The sequence below is a fragment of the Phacochoerus africanus genome, chromosome 6 (assembly GCF_016906955.1).
Source record: "Phacochoerus africanus isolate WHEZ1 chromosome 6, ROS_Pafr_v1, whole genome shotgun sequence".
In the NCBI taxonomy this organism is placed as follows: Eukaryota; Metazoa; Chordata; class Mammalia; order Artiodactyla; family Suidae; genus Phacochoerus; species Phacochoerus africanus.
This window is the reverse complement of record NC_062549.1, coordinates 79,976,916-80,004,201: the sequence shown is the minus strand read 5'-3', so window position 1 is coordinate 80,004,201 and position 27,286 is coordinate 79,976,916. Positions and strand designations below refer to the sequence as shown.

The 27,286-nt window shown below is 44.9% G+C and overlaps 1 protein-coding gene across 4 annotated transcripts in view; it reads right to left on the bottom strand.

Moving 5' to 3' along the window:
* Positions 1-27,286, bottom strand: part of PRKDC (protein kinase, DNA-activated, catalytic subunit) — a 156,423-nt gene that overhangs the window by 103,088 nt on the left and 26,049 nt on the right. For all 4 annotated transcript variants that reach the window (XM_047783945.1, XM_047783946.1, XM_047783947.1 and 1 more), the window contains exons 20-27: positions 26,542-26,661; positions 26,132-26,291; positions 20,006-20,112; positions 18,219-18,327; positions 16,545-16,708; positions 15,753-15,905; positions 9,741-9,848; positions 6,596-6,822 (exon numbers count right to left, since the gene is read on the bottom strand). In XM_047783945.1, the coding sequence (XP_047639901.1) occupies positions 6,596-6,822; positions 9,741-9,848; positions 15,753-15,905; positions 16,545-16,708; positions 18,219-18,327; positions 20,006-20,112; positions 26,132-26,291; positions 26,542-26,661 (1,148 nt within the window). The remainder of the gene's footprint in view (positions 1-6,595; positions 6,823-9,740; positions 9,849-15,752; positions 15,906-16,544; positions 16,709-18,218; positions 18,328-20,005; positions 20,113-26,131; positions 26,292-26,541; positions 26,662-27,286) is intronic.

Genomic DNA, 27,286 nt, shown 5'->3' with positions numbered 1-27,286 from the left:
ACAACAATGTATATAATTGTACATTATATGTACAGCAAAAGGACTTGTCACCATAAGCCCAGTTACATCAGTCAAGACACAGTAACAAAATTTTTGTCTTGGACAAGATACTTTTAAGATCTCTTAGCAAGTTTCACATGTAGGACACAGTGTTATTAACCAAAGTCAGCGTGCTATCCATTGTATCACCAGGACTCATTTTATAACTGGAAGTTTGTACCTTTTGATCCCCTTCACCCATTTCTCTGAGCCCCCAGCCCCTGCCTCCGGCAACCTCTGTTCTATCGATGAGCTTGCTGTTTTGTTTTTTAAGATTCCACACATAAGTGAGATCATGCAGTAGTTGTCTTTCTCTGACTTAATTTATTTAGCAGAGTGCCCTCCAGCCCCATTCATGTTGTCACAAATGGCAAGGTTTCCTCCTTTTTATGTCTGAGCAATATTTCACCACATGTATATGAGTGTGTGTCCCCATTCATCTATCAATGGGCATGGAGGCTGTTTCCATATCTGGGCTATTGTAAATAAAGCTTCTCTTTTTTTGAATAAATACCCAGGAGTGGAATTACTGGGTCATATGGTACCTCCATTTTTAGTTTCAAGAACCTCCACACTGCTTCCCACAGTGGCTGCACTAGTTTACATTCCCACCAACAGTGTATCCCCTTATCTACATCCTCACCAACATTTATTTGTTGTCTTTTTGATGACAGCCATTCTGACACATGTGAGGGGATAACTCTTTGGGGTTTTGATTTGCATTCCCTGATAATCGGGGATGTGGAGCACCTTTTCACGTAACAACTGGCCATTTCTATGTCTTCTATGCAAAAATCTCTATTCACATTTTCTGTCGGTTTTTTAATCAGATTTGATTTTTTTTTTTTTTTTTTTTTGCTATTGAGCTCTTGATATATCTTGGATATCAACCCTTTATCAGATAAATGATTTGTAATGTATTCTCCTACTGTGTAGGCTGCCTTTTCATGTTTTTCTTTTGGCCGCACCTGTGGCACATGAAAGTTCCTGGGCCGGGGAGTGAACCTGCCCACAGCAGCAACCCAAGCCACTGCGGTGACAGCACCAGATCTTTAACAGGTTGCACCACAAGGGAAATTGAGCCTTTTCATTTTGTTGATCATTTCTGTTGCTGTGCAGCTTTTTAGTCTGAACTGTCTCATTTGCTCATTATTTTGCTTTTGGTGGCAAATTCAAAAAATCACTGTCAATGGGACTCCCATTATGCCTCACCAGGCTAAGAACTCAACATCGTGCTGGAAAAGATGCGGGTTTGACACCTGGCCTCGCTCAGTGGGCTAAGGACCCAGCATTTCCGCAAGCTGCAGCATAGGTTACAGATGCAACGCAGATCTGGCATTGCTGTGACTGTGGTGAAGGCCAGCAGCCACAGCTCCAATCTAACCCCTAGCCTGGGAACTTCCATATGCGGCACGTGTGGCCCTAAAGAAAAAGATCATCACCAAGACCTAAGCCAGGCAGCTTACTGCCTATGTTTACTTCTAGGAATTTTATGATTTCAGGTCTTACATTCAAATCTTTAATTCATTTCAAGCTAGTTTCTGTGAATGGCCTATGTATATATTTATTCATTTACGTGTGTGGGTTCAATTCTGGGCATTCTATTCTATTCCATTAATCTATGACAGTATTTACACCAAAACCATATGTTTTGATGACTATAGCTTCACACTGCAGTTTGAAATCACAAGCATGATGCTTCTAGCTCTGTTCTTTTTCAGGACTGCTTTAGCTATTTGGGGTCTTTGTGGCTTCATGCAGATTTAAGGATTGTTGTTCTATTTCTGTGAAAAAAGCCATTGGAACTTTGATAGGCATTGCACTGAATCTGTAGATAGCTTTGGGAATTATGGACATTTTAACAATATTAATTCTTCCAGCCCATGATCACAAAATATCTGTTTATTTGCGTCTTCTTAAATTTCTGTCATCAATGTCTTACAGTTTTCAGTATATAGATTTTCACTTCCTTAGTTAAATTTATTCCAAGGTTTTTAAATTCTTTTTAACGTAATTGTAAATGATAGGGTCCTCTTAATTTCACTTTCTGATAGTTCATTGTGAGTACACAGAAAGGTAATAGACTTTTGTATGTTGATTCATATAATGATTTTGGATCCTGCAACTTCACTGAGTTTATCAGTTCTAACAATTTTTATCAGTGGTGTCTTCAGGGTTTTCTATATATGTCATGTCTCCTGCAAATAGTGGTAGTTTTAGCATGTTTTAACACTCTTCTGTACATATATATTTCACAATTTTAAAAGGTCAAAAAAGAAAAGAAAAATTATCAAAACAGCAAGGGGATTTTTCACAGAACTAGAGCAAATAATTTTAAAACTTGTATGGAAATACAAAAGATTGCAAGTAGTCAAAACAATCTTGAAAGAACAGAGCTGGAGGAATCATGCTCCCTGACTTCAGACTACACTGTACAGTAATCAAAACAGTATGGTACTGGCACAAAAACAGACACATAGATCAGGACAAAGAGCCCTGAAATAAACCCACCCATTTATGGCCAATTAGTTTATGACAAAGGAGTCAAGAATATACAATGGAGAAAAGACAATCTCTTCAATAAGTGGTGCTGGGAAAACTGGACAGCTACATGTAAAAGAACGAAATTAGAACACTCTCCAACACCATACGCAAAAATAAACTCAAAATGGATTTAATGAATTCTTGTCGTGGCTCAGCAGTAACAAACCTGACTGGTATCCATGAGGATACGGGTTGAATCCATGGCCTTACTCAGTGGGTTAAGGATCCAGTGTTGTCATGAGCTGCAGTGTAGGTCACAGATGTGGCTCAGATCCCAGATTGCTTTGGCTATGGCGTTGGCCAGCAGCTGCAGCTCCCATTTGACCTAGCCTGGGAACTTCCATATGTCACAGGTCCAGCCCTAAGAAGCAAAAAAAAAAAAAAAAGAAAGAAAATGGGTTTAAGACCTAAATATAATAAGACCAGAAACTTTAAAAGTCCTAGAATAAAACAAAGGCAGAACACTCTAACATAAACTGTAGCAGTATTTTCTTGGATCTGTCTCCTAAAGCAAAAGAAACAAAAGCAAAAATAAACACATGTTGCCTAACTAAGCTTAAAAAAAGCTTTTGCACAGCAAAGAAAACCATCAACAAAACAAAGAGACAACTTACTGAATGGGAGAAAATATTTGCAAATAACATGACTGATGGGGGTTAATATTCAAAATATATAAGAGCTCACACAGCTCAACATCAAAGAAACACAAATGGCCCAATTAAAAATTGGGCGGAAGACCTGAATATACATTTTTCCAAAGAAAGCACACAGATGGACAACAGGCACACGAAAAAATGCTCAATATCACTAATCATCAGGGAATTGCAGATCAAAACCACAATATCCCCGCATACCTGTAGGAACGGCTGTCAACAAAAAGAATACAAATAATGAGTGTAGGTGGGGATGTGGAGAAAAGGGACGCCTTGTGCACTGTTGGTGGGAATATAAACTGGTACACCCACGTGGAAAACAGTATGGCAATATCTCAAAAAACTAAAAACTGAACTACCAAATGACCCAGCAATCCCACTCCTGGGCATATATCTGCAGAAAACCACAATTCAAAAAGACACACATGGAGAGTTTCCGCCTTGGCACAATGGGTTAAAATTCGTACTGCAGCAGCTCAGGTTGCTAGGACAAGCAGGTCTGATCCCCAGCCTGTGCAATGGGCCAAAGGATCCAGTGTTACCACAGCTGCAGCATGGATTCAGTCCCTGGCCTGGGAACTTCCATATGCCAGGGATGCAGCCATTTAAAAAAAAAAAAAGAGGGGAGTTCCCGTCGTGGCGCAGTCGTTAACGAATCCGACTAGGAACCATGACGTTGCGGGTTCGGTCCCTGCCCTTGCTCAGTGGGTTAACGATCCGGCGTTGCCGTGAGCTATGGTGTAGGTTGCAGACGCGGCTCGGATCCCGCGTTTCTGTGGCTCTGGAGTAGGCCGGTGGCTACAGCTCCGATTCGACCCCTAGCCTGGGAATCTCCATATGCCGCAGGAGCAGCCCAAGAAATAGCTAAAAAAAAAAAAAAAAAAGAGGGAGTTCCCCTTGTGGCATAGCAGAAACAAATCCAACTAGTATCTGTGAAGACGGAGATTCGATTCCTGGCCTCGCTCAGTGGGTCAGGGATTGGGCATCACCGTGAGCTGTGGTGTACATTTTCAGATCCTGCGTTGCTGTGGCTGTGGTGCAGGCCAGCAGCTACAGCTCCGATTCGACCCCCAGCCTGGGAACTTCCATATGTCACTGGTGCGGCCCTAAAAAGAAAAAAGGGGGAAAAAAAAAAGGTACATGCAGGAGTTCCCCTGTGGTGCAACTGGTTAAGGATCCAGCACTATAACCACCGTCACCTGGAACACTGCTGAAGCACGGGTTCAATCCCTGACCCAGGAACTTCCACATGCCATGGGTGTGGCCAGGGTTAAAAAAAAAACCAAAAAACATGCACCTCAATGTTCATTGTCGCCTTATTTACAATAGCCAGGACATGGAAGCAACCTAAGTGTCCATCAACAAATGAAAGAATAAAGAAGATGTGGTTTATATATACAATGGAACACTATTCAGCCATAAAAAAAAAAAACCCAAAAACTTGCCATTTGCAACATGAATGGTCCTAGAGTATTATGCTTAGTGAAATAGATGAGAGAAAAGACAAACACTGTATGATATCACTCATACTGGGACTCTAAAAAAATAAAACATATACAACAAAACAGAAACAGACTTGAGGATATAGATAACTAGTGGTTACCAATGGGGAGAAGGAAGGGGGAGGGCAAGATGGAGGAGAAGACTTAGAGACCCAAAGTACTATGTGCATAAGATAGAGAAGCAACAAGGAGACATGGCACAGTCCAGGGGACACAGCCAATATTCTGTAATGACTATAAAGGGGGCATAACCTTCAAAAATTGTCAATCACTACACTGCACACCAGAAACGTAATGTTTTCTATCAAGTACACCTCAAAAAAAAAAAAAAAAAAATTGGAGTTCCCTGGTGGCCCAGTGGGTTAAGGATCCAGCACTGTCACTGATAGGGCTCGAGTCACTACTGGGGCACAGGTTTGATCCCTGGCCCAGGGACTTCCACTGCTGTGGATGTGCAAAAATAAATAAATAAATAAATAAATAAATCAGTACAATGACTTCCAACTCCAGTCGATTTTCATACAAATGTGCACAGGCCTACACACAGAGCCAGAGCCCCATCCATCCATCATCTCTCTTACTATTACACCTGCTCCCTCATCACTATCCCAACTGCCATTTCCTGAGAAGCTATTGTGACCATGTAGTCAGATTCCTCGTTATAAGACTCTTTAGTGATCATGTGCCACTAGTTAAAAGCACTGATTTCAGCTACAAATTTTACCTTTATCTATGTGACTGATTAAATACTATCTACCTCTCTTTTTCATTTTATTATTATTATGTTCTGGCTGTGCCCATGGCATGTGGAAGTTCCCACCAGGGATCAATCAAACCCACGCCACAGCAGGGACAAGACTGGACACTCAACCCATTAGGCCACCAGGGAACTCCCTCTACCTCTCTTTAAAATGCAACCCTCACAAAGGGCCACATCTTTGTATAGTCAGCATCTGGCACGCATGTTATCGATCCTAATTAGCAATGAACTAATGAACACACCTTACTAGAGCCTTAGGTCAGGGCTGTGAAAGAGCCTGTTCACTCTCCACACAGCCACGGGCAGGTGATCTTCAGGAGGAGTCTAACCACATCATTCCCCACTCCTACGCCATATGCACCTCACGTCTAAACTCTGCAGACAGAAGCTACTGGCCAGCCTCAGTTGGGGCCCTTCCAAGCCTCAAACTGTATGACAAGGAGGAGAAAACCCCTTCACCTCCTTATACATGGCCCATCTCTGACCGCTGCCCCATCCCCCAACCTGAAATGCTTGGGCTGGTACGCACTCACCCTCTAAGTCTCGTCCCAAGTGTTGGTGCTGGAGGAAGCCTCCCTGACCCACCCAGACTGGGTCGGACACACCTCTTCTGCACAATGTCTTGTGCTGCTCTTACCAGGCTGTGCAGTGTAATGCTTGAATTTAGTGCTCAGGACCTTTTGGAATGCAAACTGCATTTTTCCAATCATTTAACCCCCCTGAAAATAGCATGTAATTATTTACTAAATGTTTGATCAAAAACATCCAGTCCCAGAGTTCCCATCATGGCGCAGTGGAAACAAATCCGACTAGGAACCATGAGGTTGTGGGTTCAATCCCTGACCTCGCTCAGTGGGTTAAGGATCCGGCATTGCCATGAGCTGTGGTGTAGGTCACAGATACGGGTCAGATCTGGAGTTGCTGTGGTGTAGGCCGGCAGCTACAGCTCTGATTAGATCCCTAGCCTGGGAACCTCCATATTCCGAGGGTGCAGCCCTAAAAAGCCAAAAAAAAAAAAAAAAAATCCAGTCGCTTTATGAAACCACTACTCAACATTTAAACAACTTTACATGCTTTCCTGTTGTGTGGCTACTCACCTGAATTCTCTGTAGATATTATTAAAAGCAAGGGCAGCTCCCAGCCTCTTGAAAGCATTGGGGTGAAGTGCAAAGCTGTACAGTCTCTTGAAAAGCGATTTGGTATTTACTGGACTGTTTTCCTGCTGCTGCGGTGTTGTCTGCTTAATGGACCATTTGAGGAATTCTTGAATACATCGACCAGAAAAATCTCTTAAAGTACTGTCAACAGGGTCCACAATTCCATCCTGAAAGAAAGGATAAAATGAGAACTGAATTCTCTAGTCTGCTTCTGAGCATAACTGGAGTATTTATGAAAGTTAACGTAGAGCATTAAGAAAAAACACACTAGTCAAACCAATCTGACTGTCTAGAATCTAGACTCTAATAACAGATTCCCTTTGACATAATGAAAATGCTTTTAAACAAAAATCTATGAGAAAAAGAAAATCTGTGAGGGGGAAAAAGAAAGAACAGGGAGGTCACTGGGGGCTCAGCTGGTTAAAGGTCAGGTGTTGTCACTGCTTCTGTTGATTCCGAAGAAGGGAACTTCCACGTGCCAGTGTGTCCAAAAGGAGAGGGAGGGAGAATACTTCAATTATAACGCCAAAGCAGTCTTTTTCTTTCCCTTTAGAAACACAATGACTATATCCTACAAACTGCTGTTGATTCTACTTCACAACAGTGTCTGAAATGCTTTATTTATTGGAAAGAAAGAGGAGCTCCTGCTGTGGCACAGTGGGTTAAGGATCCGAGTGCAGCTGCTCAGGTCTCTGCAGAGGGGTGGCTTTGATCTCCAGCATGGTGCAGTGGGTTAAGGACCCAGCATTGCTACAGCTGCAGCTCAGATTAGATCCCTGGTCTGAGAATCAATGTGTCACAGGTACAGCCATTAAGGGAAAAAAAAAAAAAAAAAAAAAAGGAGAATAAGACCCTTGCAAATTCCAAGGAAACTGTAATGCTACACAGAGAAAAATGGAAGAGAGGTGCAGCTCTAAAAATAGAACTTTCTGTCAGTGCAGTCTCCATAAAGGCAGTCTCTAAAAAACAGCTAAGGAGATCTGAAGTTTGTTTCCCTCTTCGAGCTGCACAGTTCGAGGGAACTGACACTGAAGTGAGAATTCCCTCTCCATCCCCAGTCCCTTGCTACTTTGATTTTGTCATCTTTGACCACAGCACCAATGAGAATTAACGAAAGTGATGGGAACAGACTTGGGAAAGGGCAGAGGCATTCAGGGCCCTCAGCGCTGAGCCGTGCGTGGACGGAGGAAGCCACTGGACACTCAGGCTGGAGGGCCGCCAGCCTCTCACTTCCTCCTCTAGCTGTGCTTTCCACAGCACCTCACTTTCCATCATCATCTCTCCCGATTTTTTTTTTTTTTTTTTGCAGCCCTGACTTAAGCTACCTTCAAAGGTCAAAAAGGGGAAAGAAACAGCAAAGATAGAAACTCTGGACTAGAAACATTAGAATAAATCCATTTGAAGAAGCCACAAGTTAAACGTAGTTAAATGTATTTGCTCCAATCAGATGTCACTGCAGACACTGCAGGGAGTTAAACCATAGGTATGTCTACATCCTCCTCCTAATTAAAAACATTCAGTAACTCCCACCGCCCATAAGTGGCATCTGACTGGGGCGACTCTGAGAGCCAAAGGAGGACTCACTGCTAACAACTCCACACACCACGGGAACAACAGCGGGTGTTTGGTGGCTCTCTGTGCGACCTCTGCCACTCTGCCCGACACACGTCATCTCATCTTAAACAAAGACGACACAGATTCAAATGCGAACCTATTTGCAAAAACATGACATTTAAGAATGTCTGTTTGGGAGTTCCCTAGGTGGCTCAGTGGTTAACAAACCCAACTAGTATCTTTGAGGATGTAGGTTCGGTCCTGGCCTTGCTCAGTGGGTTAAGGATCCAGCGATGCCATGAGCTGTGGGGTAGGTTGCAGACAAGGCTCAGATCCTATGTTGCTGTGGCTGTGGTGTAGGCCAGCAGCTACAGCTCCGATTCGACCCCTAGCCTGATAACTTCCACGAGCCATGGGTGCGGCCCTAAAAAGACAAAAAAAAAAAAAAGAATGTCTGTTTGGACAAATCTGCTATGTGTTCAACTGGGGACAAAATTATAGGTTTGAAATAATAGGTAAAAACCAATTAAGATGACATTCAGGAGTTCCCTGGTGGCCTAGTGGTTAAGGATTCAGTGCTGTCACTGCTGCTGCCCAGGAACTTCTGCATGCCACAGAGAAGACCAAAAAAATAAAAATGACAACATTAAAGAAATGAAATGTAAAGCAATTTGCATAAATTCAGAAAAGTATTATAAGTGTGGAAAGACAGTAAAGATTTGACTGACTACACTGCTTCTTTTTTCTTTTTCTTTTTTTTTTTTTAATGGCCACACCCAAGGCACATGGAAGTTCCGGAGCCAAGTTGAATCTGAGCCACAGCTGTGACCTACACTACAGCTACAGCAACACCAGATCCTTTAACCCACTGTGCCAGGCCAGGGATCAAACCCACACCTCCCCGGTGATCCAAACTGCTATAGTCAGCTTCTTATTCCACTGCGCCACAGAGGGAACTCCCTGACTACACAGCTCCTACCCTCAGTGAACCAGTGATGATGCCGACAGTTCTGCCTCCAGCACCTCAGGGTGCTCTATGCAAACGGTGAGCTACTACTTCCCGGGGTCTTAGTCACTGAATGCAAATACAAGAGAAAATGGGACAACCTCAAAAAATTCCTTTCACACCTGAGTTAACTGTTATACTGTAGACACGAAAAAGAATAATAAAGAATATTGCAACTCTGATCAAAGTCCAAGAATACTCTGATTCACCCCTTCCACCCTGAAAACACATACCACACTGTTAATCAGATGAAGCATGTCAAATTCACAACATGCCCCCAAAAAAACCAAAAAAGCAAATATCGTCTTACAAATATTAAAAACTATCACTTAAGTAAATGAATACTGTACCCCGCTCATTAAAATGCCACCTCTCCAGTTCTCTACGACAAGAGCAAAAGATGATAACAATCAGAGCCGATGTTACCTTCTGATACCTTGACAGGTAGCTTTCCTTAAAGGTCTGAGTGTGGATCAAATACAAGCAGTCAGTGGGAACAGCAGGAAAAGCACAACCATTACTCACCAGTATCGTTTCCAGGAGCGCCACAGTGTCCTGACTCTCGAACTTCTTATTGTTGGTGAACCAGTGAATCAGCTGCATGACTAGCGGCTCAAAGAGCTGCCTTGTCACCTGAGGAAGCAGCACCATCAGTTTGTTTTCTTCACGTAAATTTCACATCAAAAAGAGTTCTACTAACAAGAGACAAATTAAAATAAAATCCAGTAAAGCCACAATGGTTTACTGGATTCCTTCTCTAGTTCACTTCTGTGGAAGATGCGTCTGCCTGCTGTCCTTCCTGAGAGCACTAAGACTTTCTGTTCCTCTAACGAGAGGGTGACAGGGTACCAGTGCCAGTTTTCATCAGATGCATCTAGATTCACGTGACCTGAACATGCACAGTACGGGACACAGGTCATTATCCAGCCCCACCTCCCACCCCCATGGTGACAGGCCGGGAGCCAGCTCCATGCCCCACACACACGACGTCCAGGGGAGAGGTACCCCATCCACCCCGAAGAGGGAGAAAACCTTACTCCTCGAGAGGAGGGGGCTCCCAATACCTTCTCGAACTACCTAAGTCTTCCAGGGCCCAGGGAGCGCTGGGTGCTGGCTTTTATGATCCAGAAGGTTTATCATTCACTGGGGTCAAAACCATCAACTTCGATCTGCACACACGTTTGCAGTGCTCACAGGCCCAGCCTCAGGTCTCCCTGCCCATCTCACCAGGAGGGGCCCTGGCGGCAGGGATTCCAGGGAGTCCAGACAGTGCCCCCTCCCCAAGCTCAAGATGAACGTACCCCAGTGACTCGGCATTGTCACTGCAGTGGCTCAGGTTGCTGCTGTGGCACAGGTTCAATACCTGGCTCAGGAACTTCCATGTGCTGCAAGTGCAACCACAACAATAATCATGTGACACGTGTTGGGGTTCAGACTAAACAACAAGCGTCTCTTTTTTTGTCTTTTTAGGGCCGCACCTGCAGCTTATGGAAGTTCCCAGACTAGGGGTCGAATCGGAGCTGTAACCACCGGCCTACGCCAGAGCCACAGCAACACCAGATCCGAGCCGCGTCTGCAACCTATACCACAGCTCACGGCAATGCTGGATCCCTGACCCCCTGAGCAAGGCCAGAGATCAAAACCACATCCAAAGGACACTATGTTCTGTTCTTAACTCGCTGAGCCACAATGGGAACCACAACAAGTTCTCTTGCACTTTGCTAAATCTCCCCCAAAAAATATCTTTCTAAACTCTGAAGCAATTTTTACATAATCAAAGTACAAGGGTATACATGTAAGGATAACCTGACCCCCTTGCTGTACAGTGGGAAAATAAAAAAAAATATTAAAAAATAAAAAAATTTTTAAAAATTAAAAAAAAATAAAAAGTACAAGGGTCTTACATCTCAGCTTGGAAGTTTAACCTGGTCTTAAAGCATCACTTTTATTTCCTAAAAGATTCATTTTGTATTCTCTCTTTTCCAGCTGCACCTGCAGCATGAAGTAATTCCTGCCAGGGATCACACCTGAGCCACAGCAGTGACAATGTTGGATCCTTAACCACTAAACCATCAGGGAAATCCTTATTTTGTAATCTTAGCAAGTAAATTATATATATTTGTACACACATACCCCCTACAGAAATTGCAGTAAAAGTATAAAATCATCCATCTACAATCCTATTTCCAAAAGGTAATCACTGTTACTATTCAAAATCACTGTTAAATTTCAATATATTTGAGGGAGTTCCCATTGTGGTGCAGCGGTAACAAATCCAATTAGTATCCATGAGGATGCAAGTTTGATCCCTGGCCTCACTCAGTGGGTCAGGGATCTGGCATTGCCATGAGCTGTGCTATTTGGTCGCAGATGCATCTTGGATCCCTCATGGCTATGGCTGTGGTGTAGGCCAGAAGCAGGAGATCAGATTCGACCTCTACCCTGAGAACTTCCATATGCCATGGGTGCAGCCCTAAAAAAAGCAAAAAAATTTCAACATATTTGATTTATACACATTTAAATATGTATATACATGAGTATAAAAACAAACATACACTTTTGGAGTTCCCATCGCGGCTCAGTGGTTAATGAATCCGACTAGGAACCATGAGGTTGCAGGTTCGATCTCTGGCCTTGCTCAGTGGGTTAAGGATCCAGCATTGCTGTGAGCTGTGGTGTAGGTCGCAGACGCGGCTCAGGTACCATGTTGCTGTGGCACTGGCATAGGCCAGTGGCTACAGCTCCGATTCGACCCCTAGCCGGGAATCTCCATATACCGCGGGAGCGGCCCAAGAAAATGGTAAAAAGACAAAAAATAAAATAAAAAATAAAAATAAACATACACTTTTGTAACTACTTTCTACAAATACATAAGCTACTTGGAGCTCCTGCTGTGGCTCAGCGGTAAGAAGCCCATCCGTGAGGATGCAGGTTCAATCCCTGGCCTCGCTCAATGGGTTAAGGATCCAGGGTTGCTTTGAGCTGTGGTGTAGATCACAGATGCAGCTCAGGTCTGGCATTGATGTGGCTGTGGTATAGGCTGGCAGCTGCAGCTCTGATTTGACCCCTAGCCTGGGAACTTCCATATGCTGCTACTTGTCCGTAAAAATATAAATAAATAAATAAATAATACATACATACACTACAAAAATATCCTTTTTAGATGTCTTGTACTTCATATATGGATATAGCATGATCCAGTTACCCAAATCCTATTAGAAATGCAGATATTTCTGGGAGTTCCCGTCGTGGCGCAGTGGTTAACGAATCCAACTAGGAACCGTGAGGTTGGAGGTTCGGTCCCTGCCCTTGCTCAGTGGGTTAACGATCCGGCGTTGCCGTGAGCTGTGGTGTAGGTTGTAGGCCAGTGGCTACAGCTCCGATTCGACCCCTAGCCTGGGAACCTCCATATGCCGCGGGAGCGGCCCAAGAAATAGCAAAAAAAAAAAAAAACCGAAATGCAGATATTTCTAGCTTATGACTGTTTTATATAGAAAATCCTGAACACCTTTCTGGATAACAGCTGCTGGTCGTGTAGCTCATCAAAAAAACAATCTGATAAAAAAAATGGGCAGAAGATCTAAATAGCCATTTCTCCAAAGAAGCCACACAGAAGACCAAAAGCACATGAGAAGATGCTCAGCGTCACTATTAGAGAAACGCAAATCAAACCTGCAATGAGGTACCACCTCACACTGGTCAGCGGCCATCTCTAAAAAGTTGACAAATAACAAATGCTGGAGAGGGTGTGCGAAAAGGGAACCCTCCTACACTGGTGGTGGGAATGTAAACTGATAGAACCACTACCAGGTTCTATCAGTTTACATGATGGAGGCTCTTTAAAAAAATGAAATATAGAACTACCACATGATCCAGCAATCCCATCCTGGGCACCTATCTGGAGAAAACCATAATTTGAAAAGATACATGCACCTCAATGTTCATGGCAGATCTATTCACAATAGCCAAGACACAGAAGCCCCACCAACACAGGAATGGATAAAGAACATGTGGGGGGTGGTGTGAATGTATGTGTGTGTGTGTGTGTATAACTCAATGGGATGTTAATCATAAAAATGAAAGAAATAATGTCATTTGCAGCAACATGGATGGATCCAGAGATTATCATGCTAAGTGAAGTAAACCAGACAGAAAAAGACAAGTATCTCATGATATCACTTACACGTGGAATCTAAAACACGAAAAAAATTAACTTACCTACAGAACAGAAACAGACCAACAGACACAGAAAACAAACTAATGGTTACCAAGGGGGAACGGCTGTGGGGAGGGATGGACGGCGGTTGGGAGCTGGCCTGTGCACACTACTGTCTATGGAATGAATGATCAAGGGGACCTACTGAACTCTACCCAATACTCTGTGACAACCTATATGGGAAAAGACTACGAAAAAGAATGGGTATGTATGTACATGTAACTGAATTACTTGTACAATAGAAGGTAACACAACACTGTAAATCAACTATACTTCAACACAACTTTAAAAATGAAAAAACAATGAAATTAATTCCAGGATTTTTGTTGGAATGACACCAAACTTGATGAATGTTTTAGAAAGAACTGGCATTTTCTTCAATATTGATTTTTTTTTTTTTTTTTTGCTTTTTAGGGCCCCTCCAGTGGCATATGGAGGTTCCCAGGATAGGGGTTGAATCAGAGCTGTAGCCGCCGGCCTACACCATAGCCAGAGCAATGCAGGGCCCAAGCCACATCTGCAACCTACACCACAGCTCACAGCAACAATGGATCCTGAGCCCACTGAGTGAAGCCAGGGATCAAACCCACATCCTCACGGATCCTGGTCAGGTTCACTAACCACTGAGCCACGAAGGGAATGCCTCAGTATTGATTCTTTAGGGACACAGCATATTAATTTTATATTTATAAAAATCTGTTTGCCTGGCACACTGAAGTTTGTTCCTAGATGTTTTATTATTCTATTTTTTATGCTGTTATGAACGGCATAATGTAGACATATTTTCCAAGTGGTCAATACTGACATATGAGAATTCAACTTTGTAATACGTCAGCTTTCTCCTTCCTTCATTAATCCTTAGATTTAACAGCTGATACTCTGAACTTTCACAATTTTTTTAAAAATTATATTAAAATAATCATTTTTTCCTTCCCCTCCCTCCGGGATCTCAGGGCCTAGAGTGGCCCAGGGACAAACCAGTGCGAGCGACCGATGGAACACACGTGAGGCCTCCCGAGCAAGCACCCACACAAGGCCCTGCTCCAGACAGAGGAGAGGCCACGTCACCTCTCCCCACGGCACCACCAGAGCTTCACAGCTGGGTATGATCTGAATGCGACATTCAGACAAACATCCCTCATCATTTTAAAGGCAAAACTAAACCATTCCTGTTTCACTAAAATACCCTGAAGGCTTATCAGTCCTACGAAATCTATTTCTGTGGTAAATCTCCAGTTTTAACCCCAAATTCTATTTAGTCACAGTGCACCTTCATACATAGCTGGCTTGTATTCATTCATACATATACTGAAGGATTTTCCATCTATATTTATAAATGAGTTTTTTGCCTAGTTTTCTTTTTTACGTGTGCACCCTGGTATCAGGGTTCTGCTAGCTTCAAAAACAAAGTGACAATTCAAATTTTTTCTGCGTAGCGGTAGCAATGGAGAATTCACTCCACAAAGCCACGAGGAAGCGGCGACCTGCAGACGTCTCCAGTCCCCTCCCTGACTGCCTGCTCAAGTTCCTCCTTTCTTCCCGACTCCTTTGAAAGACACGAGACCTGGGAGTTCCCGTCGTGGCTCAGCAGAAACTAATCCAACTAGGAACCACAAGATTGCTGGTTCAATCCCTGGCCTCGCTCAGTGGGTTAAGGATCTGGCATTGCTGTGAGCTGTGGTGTATGCCGGCAGCTACAGCTCCAATTAGACCCCTAGCCTGGGAACCTCCATATGCTGCAGGTGCAGCCCTCAAAAGACAACCAACCAAAAAAAAAAAAAAAAAAAAAAGACACAAGCCCGATGTGAAGGGGCTGACAGCAAACAGCCAGACACTAGACTCTCAGGAAACTTACCTGGAACAGCAGTTCTCCCCCAGACTTTGTGCCATGAATTTAAAAAGCACAGGGAGGAGTTCCCGTCGTGGCGCAGTGGTTAACGAATCCGACTAGGAACCATGAGGTTGCAGGTTCGGTCCCTGGCCTTGCTCAGTGGGTTAACGATCCGGCGTTGCTGTGAGCTGTGGTGTAGGTTGCAGATGCGGCTCAGATCCCTTGCTGCTGTGGCTCTGACGTAGGCCGGAGGCTACATCTCCGATTCAACCCCTAGCCTGGGAACCTCCATATGCCGCGGGAGCGGCCCTAGAAATGGCAAAAAGACAAAAAAAAAAAAAAAAAAAGCGCAGGGAGCTTTTAAAAGTCCCGAGCCCCAGGTCCTAACCCTGAAGAACTAAACCAGAGGCGGAAGGACGGCAGATCCCCAATGGTTCCAAAGACTTGTTAAAGTTTCAAAACTGTTTCAAGTTCCTCATCACCCACTCACCTGATCTACATCACACGCCAAACGCAGCAGCACTGGAAGGGTGCGCCTGTACAGCTGGTACATCGGGGGCGGGCCCTGGCCCCCGTCGGGCATCTGGTTGGCCTTTCCGAGCATGAACACAACCATGCTATGCAGAAGTTCACAGGCTGCAACCTGTAACAGGCCAGGGTCCAACAAGGCGACGTTCTCAGTTCACAAGAGAAGAGCATTTCAAAGGCTCCCCAAAGGCAGCAGCAGCCCTGCAGCAGGTAAGCGTCACACCCAAACAGAAGCTGACTGCACGGAGCACCCCCTGCAGAAGAGCAGTGCTTCCTTCCGTCCACTTCTGATGCACCCATTTCCAAGAGTCAAGAAATGAACTGAAAATGTTTAGACATTGGGACTAATACATCCATAAGAAATGTATTTCAGTGCTGCCATACCCAGAACTGTGCTTCATCTCTCAGCACATTTTCAACTATCAATTTTGGTAAATACGCTTTTAAAGCGCCAACTTTGGAAATGTACAAAGTCATATAAAAACTTGAGATTTCTAGTCTCTCTGGTTGAGGAGATAACCAAGCAGACTAAAAATCACCTTAAATGCCTCTGTACTATGTTCGCACTATGAAGAGCCCTGGGGGGTAAACATTTGCCAGGTTATTAGCTGTTGAGGTAACTGACAGGTAACTTTTTCTTACCAAGGACGTATACTTCTGCAAACTGGCAGTTTTTTACCCACTGTCGGACAGAAAAGGCACCATTTCCGCGTGCGCACATACACACCCTCGGCGCAGCAGGCACACCCAGTACCTTGGTGCGGCGGTCGCCCGCCGAGAGCGCCAGCTCTGAGACTCTAGGCAGGAATTCGTCCAGATGGACCACAGGCTTCATGTCCGGAAAGGGCACCGCGAAGCTGAGCCTCCGCTGTGGGTCCCACGCCACGCATTTCCGCAGACGATCCCGCGAGGACACCCCTGTCCAGAGATTCAGAGGTTTAGATGTGCTGACCAGTGGCCACCAGCCACCTGCAGATCTGACTTAGCTATTTCTAAACTAGTATCATAGTCTGGAATGTTTAATTTCTTTTTTTTTTGTCTTTTGTCTTTTTTATTGTTGTCCCTATTTCTTGGGCCACTCCCGAGGCATATGGAGGTTCCCAGGCTAGGGGTTGAATCGGAGATGTAGCCACCGGCCTACGTCAGAGCCACAGCAGCGAGGGATCCGAGCCGCGTCTGCAACCTATACCACAGCTCACGGCAACGCCGGATCGTTAACCCACCGAGCAAGGGCAGGGACCGAACCCGCAACCTCGTGGTTCCTAGTCGGATTCGTTAACCACTGCGCCACGACGGGAACTCCGGAATGTTTAATTTCTAATTGCAGTAAGACTTACTATTCTGTGGGAGAATGGTAATTGAACACAATTTTGATTAAAAATCTGCTGGCCAAAAAAAAAGAAAAAATGGAATTCCCATCATGGCACAGCAGAAACGAATCTGACTAGGAACCATGAGGTTGCAGGTTCGATCCCTGGCCTCGCCTAGTGGGTTAAGGATCCAGCATTGCCGTGAACTGTGGTGTAGGTCGCAGACAAGGCTTGGATCCCGTGTTGCTGTGGTTCTGGTGTAGGCCAGCGGCTATAGCTCCAATTCGACCCCTAGCCTGGGAACCTCCACATGCCACAAGTGCGGCCCTAAAAAAAGACCAAAGACAGAAAAAAAAAAAAAAATCTGCTGGGAGTTCCCACTATTGTGCCATGATGGGCTGTGTCTCTGGAGCGCTGGGTTGCAGGTTCCATCCCCACCGGGCATAGTGGGTTAAGGATTCGCATCGCCACAGCTGCCACAGAGGTCACAGCTACAGCTTGGATCTGATCCCTGGTCTGGAAATTCCTTCCATATGCCCCAGGGCAACAACAAAAAAAAAAATCTTTTTTTAACACTTACTCTCCTTTATTCCCTTTCAAGAGGCTCTAACTTCCTAAATGCCAAGTCAGCAAGTCAAAAACACTAATTCTGATCAAAAACAATCTGAAAATGTCTAAATATTGAGAATATCAGCCTTAAAAGAGATAACTTTGAATTCCCAACACCATGTTTAATGTAGAGTATCGACTCAGATTCTGCTTCAAGTGGAAAAGACGCCAGAGCACTCCTGTGAGGGCACAGAACCCCGCTGACTGCAGGGCCCAGATGAAGCATTTCATCAGGCAAAACGGGATTCTTTGAAATCTTACTTGAAAACACAAAAATCACAAATGGGAGTGAATATCTGGATACACCACCGTCTGTAAGGATTCAAACTGAAGTACAAAAATACAGCTACAGGGTTAGTTCATCTTTTTTTCTCTTTTGGCCATGTCCAGGGCTTGCAGAGTTCCCAGGCCCGGGATCCAGCCAGCACCACAGCAGTGACAACCCTGATCCTTAACTCGCTGAGCCACCAGGAACTTGCAAAGGTTAATTTATCTTAAGGAAAGGTTACCTGTTAGGAGATTTTTGTTGACTTGTCCTCCAAGACGGCCAAGCACGTGCACAACTCGAACCCGTACTTCTTCCAAGGACAGTGCTTCACTTTGCGAATGTGCCGATAACTGAGTGAAAATATTAAAGACAAACGTGAGCCAGAATAAAACTCTTCCCTGTCTCTCTCCACTACTGATGCTCCAAGGGCTCATGATAGGCTACACGGTACTGCATTAACTTCATTGTAAATCCATGAAAAGAAGTCACAGCTCTTGCAATTTTTCAGTTACATGTCCATTTCCTAGGCCAGTGGCTCCAACTTTTGTGAGGACCCCCTTACACTCCTAAAAATATGAAAATCTCCAAACAACTTTTGCTTATGTGGGTTATATTTCCCAATATTTATCATAATAAAAGTTAAAACTGAAATATTAAATAGTTATCATCTTATTTAAAAATACTAAATCCATTGCATATTAGCCAATGACATACTTTTAGGAAAAGTAACTATGTATTTCAAACAAACAACCCCAGGCAAGGGGTGTGTTTCCATTTTCATGTCTGTGGCTGGACAAGGAGGGGCAGCGGGCAGCCCTTCTTCCTACTTCTCCAAACTGAGCACATGGTAGCTTCTTAAAGCTTGGTCGGTGTGCGGAGTTCCCATAGTGGCTCCGAGGAAACCAATCTGACTACCATCCATGAGGACACAGGTTTGGTCCCTGGCCTTGCTCAGTGGGTTAAGGATCTGGCGTTGCCACGAGCTGTGGTGTAGGTTGCAGACATGGCTCGGATCTGATGTTGCTGTGGCTGTGGTGTAGGCTGGCAGTTACAGCTCTGATTCCACCACTAGCCTGGGAACCTCCATATATCGCAGGTGCAGTCCTAAAAGGAAGAAAAAAAAAAAAAAGCTGTTGAAAATAATGAGGTGGGAGGACTTTTCCCCAGAGCTTGAAGTATCAGTTCCAGACATAAAAGGTTTTTCAAATTTCATTTTTTTACATCACACCTAAAATACTTTCCCTGCACTAACTCAGTTTTCTCTATTTACATCATTTTTATTATGTTATATACCACATCTTTAAAAAGTGTTCAAGATATTATCACTGAAAAAAAAATAAAAACTGCCATGAATTAAAGTTGACAAAATGATGCATTTCAGATCAAATCAGTAAATGAATCAATCCCACACATCCATAATATCAGTATTGCAACTGCTTATGCCAAACAAGAAAACAATAGCAAGAAGTTCCCTGGGGCTCAGTGGGTTAAGGATCTGGCATTGTCCCTGTTGTGGCCTGGGTTCGATCCCCATCCTAGGAACTGCTGCATGCCACAGGAGCAGCCAAAAAAGAGAAAACAAGATCAAGGAAATAAACCAGTTAACACAGTTTTTCCTTTTTTCTTTTTTGGCTGCACCCATGGCATATGGAAGTTCCTGGATCAGGGACTGAACTTGAGCCAAAGCTGTAACCTACATCATGGCAGCTACAGCACCAGATCCTTCATCCACTGCGCTGGGCTGGAGATCATACCCGCATCTCAGCAGCAAGCCGAGCCACCACAGAGGCAAAGCCAGATCCTTAACCTGTTGTGCCAAGGGAACACCAATACCATTTACATTTTTATTGCTAAATTATGTATTGGAATTATTTCTAAATTCAATTTATATATAGCTTGAATTATTTCTAAACTCTAATTTATATATAAGAACAATTAATATTTTAAATGAAGATTTTCACTTTTCACAAGCATTAGAATCTGATCTCTCCGTTATTTAAAGTAAAGAAAAGACAAGGGATTCCTTACTGATGAAATGTTCTTGGTCCTCTTCAGATGCTTTAACACATCTCTATTAAATCCTTTCTGGGCAGCCCGAGAAAGTGCCGACACTTCCCAGTTACTCCTGGTCTCATCTATCAACAGTCAACAAAAGTCAATTTTAAGCATCCTTTATTGGTGAATACAAGGGAAAACACACTATACTGCACACAGAGACAGAAAAATCCTAATTTAATTTACGATTAAAAATGAAATATCTAGTAGTTCCCGTCGTGGTGCAGAGGAAACAAATCCGACTAGGAACCATGACACTGCAAAAGTTCGATCCCCAGCCTTGCTCAGTTGGTTAAGGATACGGCATTGCCGTGAGCTGGGGTGTAAGTCACAGAGGCAGCTCGGATCCTGCATTGCTGTGGCTCTGGCATAGGCTGGCAGCTGCAGCTCCGATTAGACCCCTATCCTGGGAACCTCCATGTGCCGCAGGTGCAGCCCTGAACAGACAAAAAGACCAAAAAAATGAAATTTCTAGAACACAAACACTAATAATGATTGTCTTGGTTTGAAATATCATTGTTGACTGGTTGACTAAAGAAATACGGTTCCTTGGAGAAGTGGCTGGTTCTCATATGGTGCAGGCTATCCTGATGAGACGCACCAGAGAGAAGGGGCTGCTCAGGAGGAGGACAACCCCCACCGTTTACAGACCAGTCACATGAGGGCCAGCTGAGCACCACCATCCATGAGCAGGAAAGGACACCCACTAAGAAAATAAGAACCACAAGTCCTTCCTAATAGAAAGAAATAGGTGAAAAACAAAGTTGTTCCTCAAGCTAGAATGCAAATTAAATAAAAGGGATGATGAGTTGGAAGACTACCATTTCACAGAGTTGCCCTATGATCCAGCAATCCCAGTCCTGGGCATCTATCCAGAGAACATTCTAATTCGAAAAGATATGTGCACCCCGGTGTTCACCGCAGCACTATTCACAATAGCCTAGACGTGGAAGCAGCTTAAATGTCCCATGACAGAGGAATGAATAAAGATGATGCAGTACATAAATACCATGGAATATTACTCAGCCATAAAAAAGAACAAAATAATGCCATTTCCAGAAACACAGATGGACCTAAAGATTATCATACTAAGTGAAGTCAGTCAGACAAACACAAATACCATAGGATATCACTTAAATGTGGAATCTAAAACATAACACAGGAGTTCCTCTGTGGCTCAGCATGTTAAGGCACTGTCACTGCTGAGGTTCAGGTCAATGATGTTGCATGGGCTCAATCCTGGCCCAGGAATTCCCACAAGCCATGGGCACGGCCAAAAAGATAGGAAGGTAAGTAAGTAAATACCACACACACGACCTTATCTACAAAATAGAAGCAGGGTCACAGATGCAGAAAACAGACCTCTGGTGGCCTAATGGTCAAAGGATCTGGAGTTGTCACTGCTGTGCCTTGGGTCACTGCTGTGGCGTGGGTTCGATCCCTGGCTTGGGAACTTCCACATGCTGCATGTGTGGCCAAAAAAAGAGAACAGACCTGAGGTTGCCAAGGGGGACGGGGGTGGGAAGGATTAGGAGTTTGGGATTAGCAGATGCAAACCAGTAATACACAGGATGGATAAACAAGGACCTACATTCAATATCCTACGATAAACCATAATGGAAAAGATGACGAAAAAGAACATATGTATGTGTGACTGAATCGCTTTGCTGTACAGCAGAAATTAACACAACATTGTAAATCGACAATATATATATATTTTTTGTCTTTTTTGGGTTTTTTTTTGCTATTTCTTGGGCCGCTCCCGCGGCATATGGAGGTTCCCAGGCTAGGGGTCTAATCGGGGCTGCAGCCACCAGCCTACGCCAGAGCCACAGCAACGCGGGATCCGAGCTGCGTCTGCAACCTACACCACAGCTCACGGCAACGTCGGATCGTTAACCCACTGAGCAAGGGCAGGGACCGAACCCGCAAGCTCATGGTTCCTAGTCGGATTCGTTAACCACTGCGCCACAACGGGAACTCGACAATATCTTAATTAAAAAATGTTAAATAAAGAAAACCACCATTTCGCCACTTTGATAGTAATAACTAATTCAGGAGAATCATCAGCCTGGTGAGAGCTCCCTGAAGAATAAGAACATTTATGGCTGCAAAGCAGCTTCTATTAAACTTACTCTTAAAACAATTAATCTTCTACAGGATATGCAAATACAGGACAGAACTTTTCTTTCCCGAACCACCTATTTGTAAGTTAGCAACCTGATGAGAGTTCCGCCACCCTGAAGAGTGTGTGACTTGCAAGGTCCCTGTCCCTGTGAAAGCCAGGCACTGCCCAGGTCAGGGTGCTGAGCTGCAGACACGCCACTTCGCCCTCAGCTGTCTCAGCGCAGAAGCACAGGTCACACTTAGCCGTCTTTTCTCTTCGGTCTCTCCTGGAACCTCACGACCCAGACATTCACAAAACTAGGTGCCAGGACAGCAGTACATGTCCCTCGATCTGGACTCGTCAAACGTTGCCTCCTGACTGCGTTCAGGCTCCAGGAACCGCCTGGGACACCTCACTAGTCCTGTTAATCCCGGGTCAGATAAGGCCTTCGACACGGGGTCACCTTCTTCTGGTGGAGTCACGGCGGTTTCCAGTGCTGATGCGCTGACTCCACCATGGCTGCACCCACCTCTCCTGGCTCCCAGAAACGAGACCCCGTGACAACAGAACCTCACCCGCTCCACCCCCTGCTTCTCCAGCTCTTCTCCCTCAGACGGAGTTTTGGTTTGCTTGTGCCAAGTGAGCGAGACCCCTGGGGAGCATTCACTGAGAATCTGGGCTTCTGTTCTGGAAGAGTCCAAGTCTAAGGGTTCAAAGCACACTGCTGGCTGTGACGCTGGAGGACCAGAGAAAGGCCTCCGGAGGCCAAGCATGAGCCTGGACTGCCAACAGCAGGGAGGTGGGGACTTCAGGTGCCAGACAACCCACACGGTCCTGAAGACTCATCCCCAGGTAGGAGCCCAGCCAGCAGACACCTGGATTCCAGCTGTGGGAGACTTGGGGCCTGCAACCCACAGGACTGGGACATGACAGGTGGTGATGCTTCCACTGCTCGGCCTGCAGTGACTTACCACAGCAGGAGGAAGGGCACCACGTGACCCCACGTACTCAGCCACTTGTAACTGCACACTTAACAGGGCCTCCCTGAGCCTATGGTTCTGGCTCTGGCTGGAATGACCCATGTTGATGCTCAGATTATCCCGTTTCCTGGAACATTCCCCATCGTTCTCTGGACACTTCCTTGATTTCTGAATATTTCAGGAAATACAAAATTCCAGGTTCTTCCTGTCCTTCCCTGTCCCAGGCTGGAACCAGGCATTTCTGCAAAGCCACGATCTGGGGACGGGTTTGCTCATTGCTGTCAAGGTAGCACTAGCCCAGGGCAGGCCTTTCCATGGACAGAGGGGGAGCATGGGTGTGCGTTACCCACACACGCACACCTCCCTCCCTGTTCCTACGTCCATCCCACCATGTGTGTATGCTTATATCAACCATGTGGGTGGAAGAGTCACAGTGAGAGCAGAGAAGGCGGCAGCCCTGAGCCCCCACCCTCCCCTGGGTGATTCCTCGGGGCCCCTTAGTTCTCCTTAGCCAACAGCACCTTGATCTAGCAGTCCGACCCCCACATGCTGCCCTCCCCACCCTGCCTGCACCCCCACCCTAGGAGCTGGGGCCCCACCAGCACCTGAGGAGAGGGAGGAGGACCTCTGGGACCTACTCACCATCTTAGGGGCCCCGCAGGGCTCCTGCTAAGCCAACGCCAAAGAGCATGGCCACTGTGGCAGCACCAATGCCAGCCCCAGGCTCCCCACCAGGGGACGCGAGACGAGCCCAGTGGAGCAGGACCTTCTCCCAAATCCCATCCATCACCCTCTACCGTCGTGACAATCTGAGAACTGGCCCAGACAGATGCCCATCGAGAAGCACAACAACTGAACGCAGGACACAGACAGGCCTGAATTCGGCCCCAGAAAACTCGGCTAAAAGGACAGCCTCAGAGGAAGTTACAAGCAGCTGAAAGCCTACACTGGGCTGCAGGGGATGGGGAGGAGAACACGACCCGGCTTGCTTCTGACGACGACGATGCCTCGGGTGCGGAAAGGCAATGCACGTGCAGGATTCAGGCAGAAATACCCATGGTGCCCGCAACTGCCTGACACAGGGGTCAGGAAACGGCGTCCTGTGTGCACACCCACTACTACAAGGTACAGAGAAAGGACACACAGCAACAGGGCGGGGGCATACGACGGAGCTGCTAGGTCTGGGTAAAGAGCAAAGGGGCTCTCTGACTGTTAAAGCAACAGTTATGGGAGTTTAATTCCCATGCAATAAAATATCACTAAAACAGGGGTGGCCTCTGAGACCAGGGAGTGAGTTTATTACTTTACCTCCCTCTGCTTTGCCCTATCTAATTATCCATATGTTTACCAAGATATAAAACAATCCTCTGCTTAGAAGAATCACAGAAATGTCCCACATTAACTTAAAAGAAATACAAATCTTTCAATGAGGTAACTGGCAGAATTAAATGCAAAAAAGCAAATTAAAGTACCACATTCATTTTCTTTAACCAAATCCACGTATTTTTAGTGAACTACTCAAAGAGCAGCTCTCCTTACAGTAAGTGAATTTCAGAAGTCAGATAGGGTTCAAACATCAACTACTTTGTATTTTTTGTTTCTAAACAATACTTGTTATTACTATCCCAAAATTGTGACTTTCTTCATGAACTCTGAATATGTATTGAGGTGTCATAAAAACTAGGCACAGTAAACAAAACTTGTCACACAATTTTCAATTACTGTTTTCAAACCAACAGTATTTAAGTTGAACATAAAATAAGGACTTGCTGGAGTTCCCATTGTATCTCAGCGGTAATGAACCCAACTAGTATCCATGAGGACACAGGCTCGATCCCTGGCCTCGCTCAGTGAGTTAAGGATCCGGCATTGCTGTGGGCTGTGGTATAGGTCACAGACACAGCTCAGATCGGCATTGCTGTGTCTGTGGCACAGGCCGGCATCTGTAGCTCCAATCTGAGCCTTAGCCTAGGAACTTCCATATGCCACAGGTATAGCCCTAAAAAGACAAAAAGAAAAAGAAAATGATTTACATAGATAAAATTTTACAAATTAACACGACTTTTCACTTTGGTGACAGTTCATTTAAATTCTTACTAATACTTCAGGATCTTTTCCAGTATGAACCTTTCTTTGTGCTGCATCTGTGATAACAACGTCCAGTCCATCTGGTCACAACATCCAGTCCACCTGGTTCATGCAAATCTGTTCCCCTCAATTCTACATACTACTTTTCTTGACTAGGAGAATTTATTCACTGAATTTTTTCCCAAACCTATTTCTTATCTGACAATTCCTAAATAATATTAGTGCTTCATCAGTTATATCTGAAGAACACCAATAAAAGTCAGTTGAGATTAGGTCAAAATATAAAATTACTAGTGGGTTTTCTTATTGTTTTAATTCCTGGTTGATTTATTAAACAAAAGTCTCTCTGCGGAGTTTCCGTGTGGCTCAGCGGTTAACAAATCCGACTAGGAACCACAAGGTTGTGCGGGTTCGATCCCTGGCCTCGCTCAGTGGATTGAGTATCCAGCATTGCCATGAGCTGTGGTGTAGGTCGCAGATGCAGCTCAGATCCCGAGTTGCTGTGGTTCTGGCGTAGGCCAGCGGCTACAGCTCCAATTCAACCCCTAGCCTGGGAACCTCCATATGTCGCGGGAGCGGCTCAAGAAATGGCAAAAAGACAAAAAAAAAAGTCTTTGCAAGGTAGTATTATTAGGATCTATAAGAAGTTCAAGACACTTAAGGCAGAGTTTCTGCCCTTGGAGACTTCGTAAATCTTGGTAGGATATAAGTGAGTAAAGTAAAAAATTGGTTTAATACTTCAGCTATACTTTCTATGTCCCAATTATACTGAAATGAATTGGGGAGATTACAAAGATACCGAACATATTTTGAATATATTGGGCTCAAATTTCAGAAGTAGCAAAAATATAAATACGCAATCTTATTATAGTTATTTGCTGTCATTTTATTTAAGATACATGTCAAAATTCTCCTAAACCTTACCTGATAAGGCTGAAGTTTTCAGATATCCATCAAGGGTGGGGAGAATGTCCTTATAATAGGGCTGCATCACCTGTCTGCAGATGCAAACGGACCACTCCTCCAGGGCACTCAGGCCTACTTCTGCCAGTGGGGTGTGGCTCAGGCCCAGCTTGAACGCCATCTGCATAGCAGTACAAACAAGGTCACCAAGGATGGAAGGGGCTTCCCCAGACAGGCAGGAGAGGAGGTTGCCCTGATGGGCCTCTGGGGAAGGCCTGGCAGTGGTGTCTCCTCCTCACACCCCCGAGGGCCCTGAGAGGCCCAGCCGGCTGTCTCCACGCTGCTCCGTGGCAGCAGAACTTGAACCAGGGCATCTAATGGGTGAGTGCCAACTGTAACTGCCACACTTTGCAGGAAACAGGACGACGCACCTGCAGTGCTGGGACGTAGGCTCTGACATCAACTTCAATGATGGCATGTGGCAGGGACAGGACAAAGGTCAAACAGGAGGCCAGGAGTTCATCCTTGTACTGCTTCATTTTAACCGACACCTTAGCAAGAAAGGTGACAAGAAGGTCAGTGCTATGCACCTGAACAGAGCCTTCGACTGCAAGGTCAACTCAAGACACCCTACTCTCAAATATGAGAAATGACCATGTGGTCTTTGTTTGACCCAGACACATTCATTTAAAAATGAAGGCCTGATCTCCAGGAAAAGTTCATTTGTTTAGTACTTAATCCCCACCATATGGAAAAGCTAAAGAATCTATTAACTCTGAGCTGTCAGCATTCAAATTATTTTGCAAAAACTCAGGAAAGCCCCACGATTTCCTCTGTTAGTGTTTTTCAACTTCTTAATTCTCACGTGTATTGAGCAACCAATGTTTATGTAATCAGATCATTTACATAAATTTCGACATACAGATTTTTTTTTTTTTTTTTGCTTTTTAGGGCTGCACCTGTGGCATATGGAAGTTCCCAGGCTACGGGCTGAACCATAGCTGCAGCTGCCAGCCTACACTACAGTCACAGCCACATAGGCCCCTAAGCCCACTGAGTGAGGCCAGGGATCAAACCCACATCCTCATGTGTATTAGCCAGGTTCATTACCACTGAGCCACAATAGGAAGTCCCTACATTCATCCTTAAATAACTGACGATGACACTGGATAAATC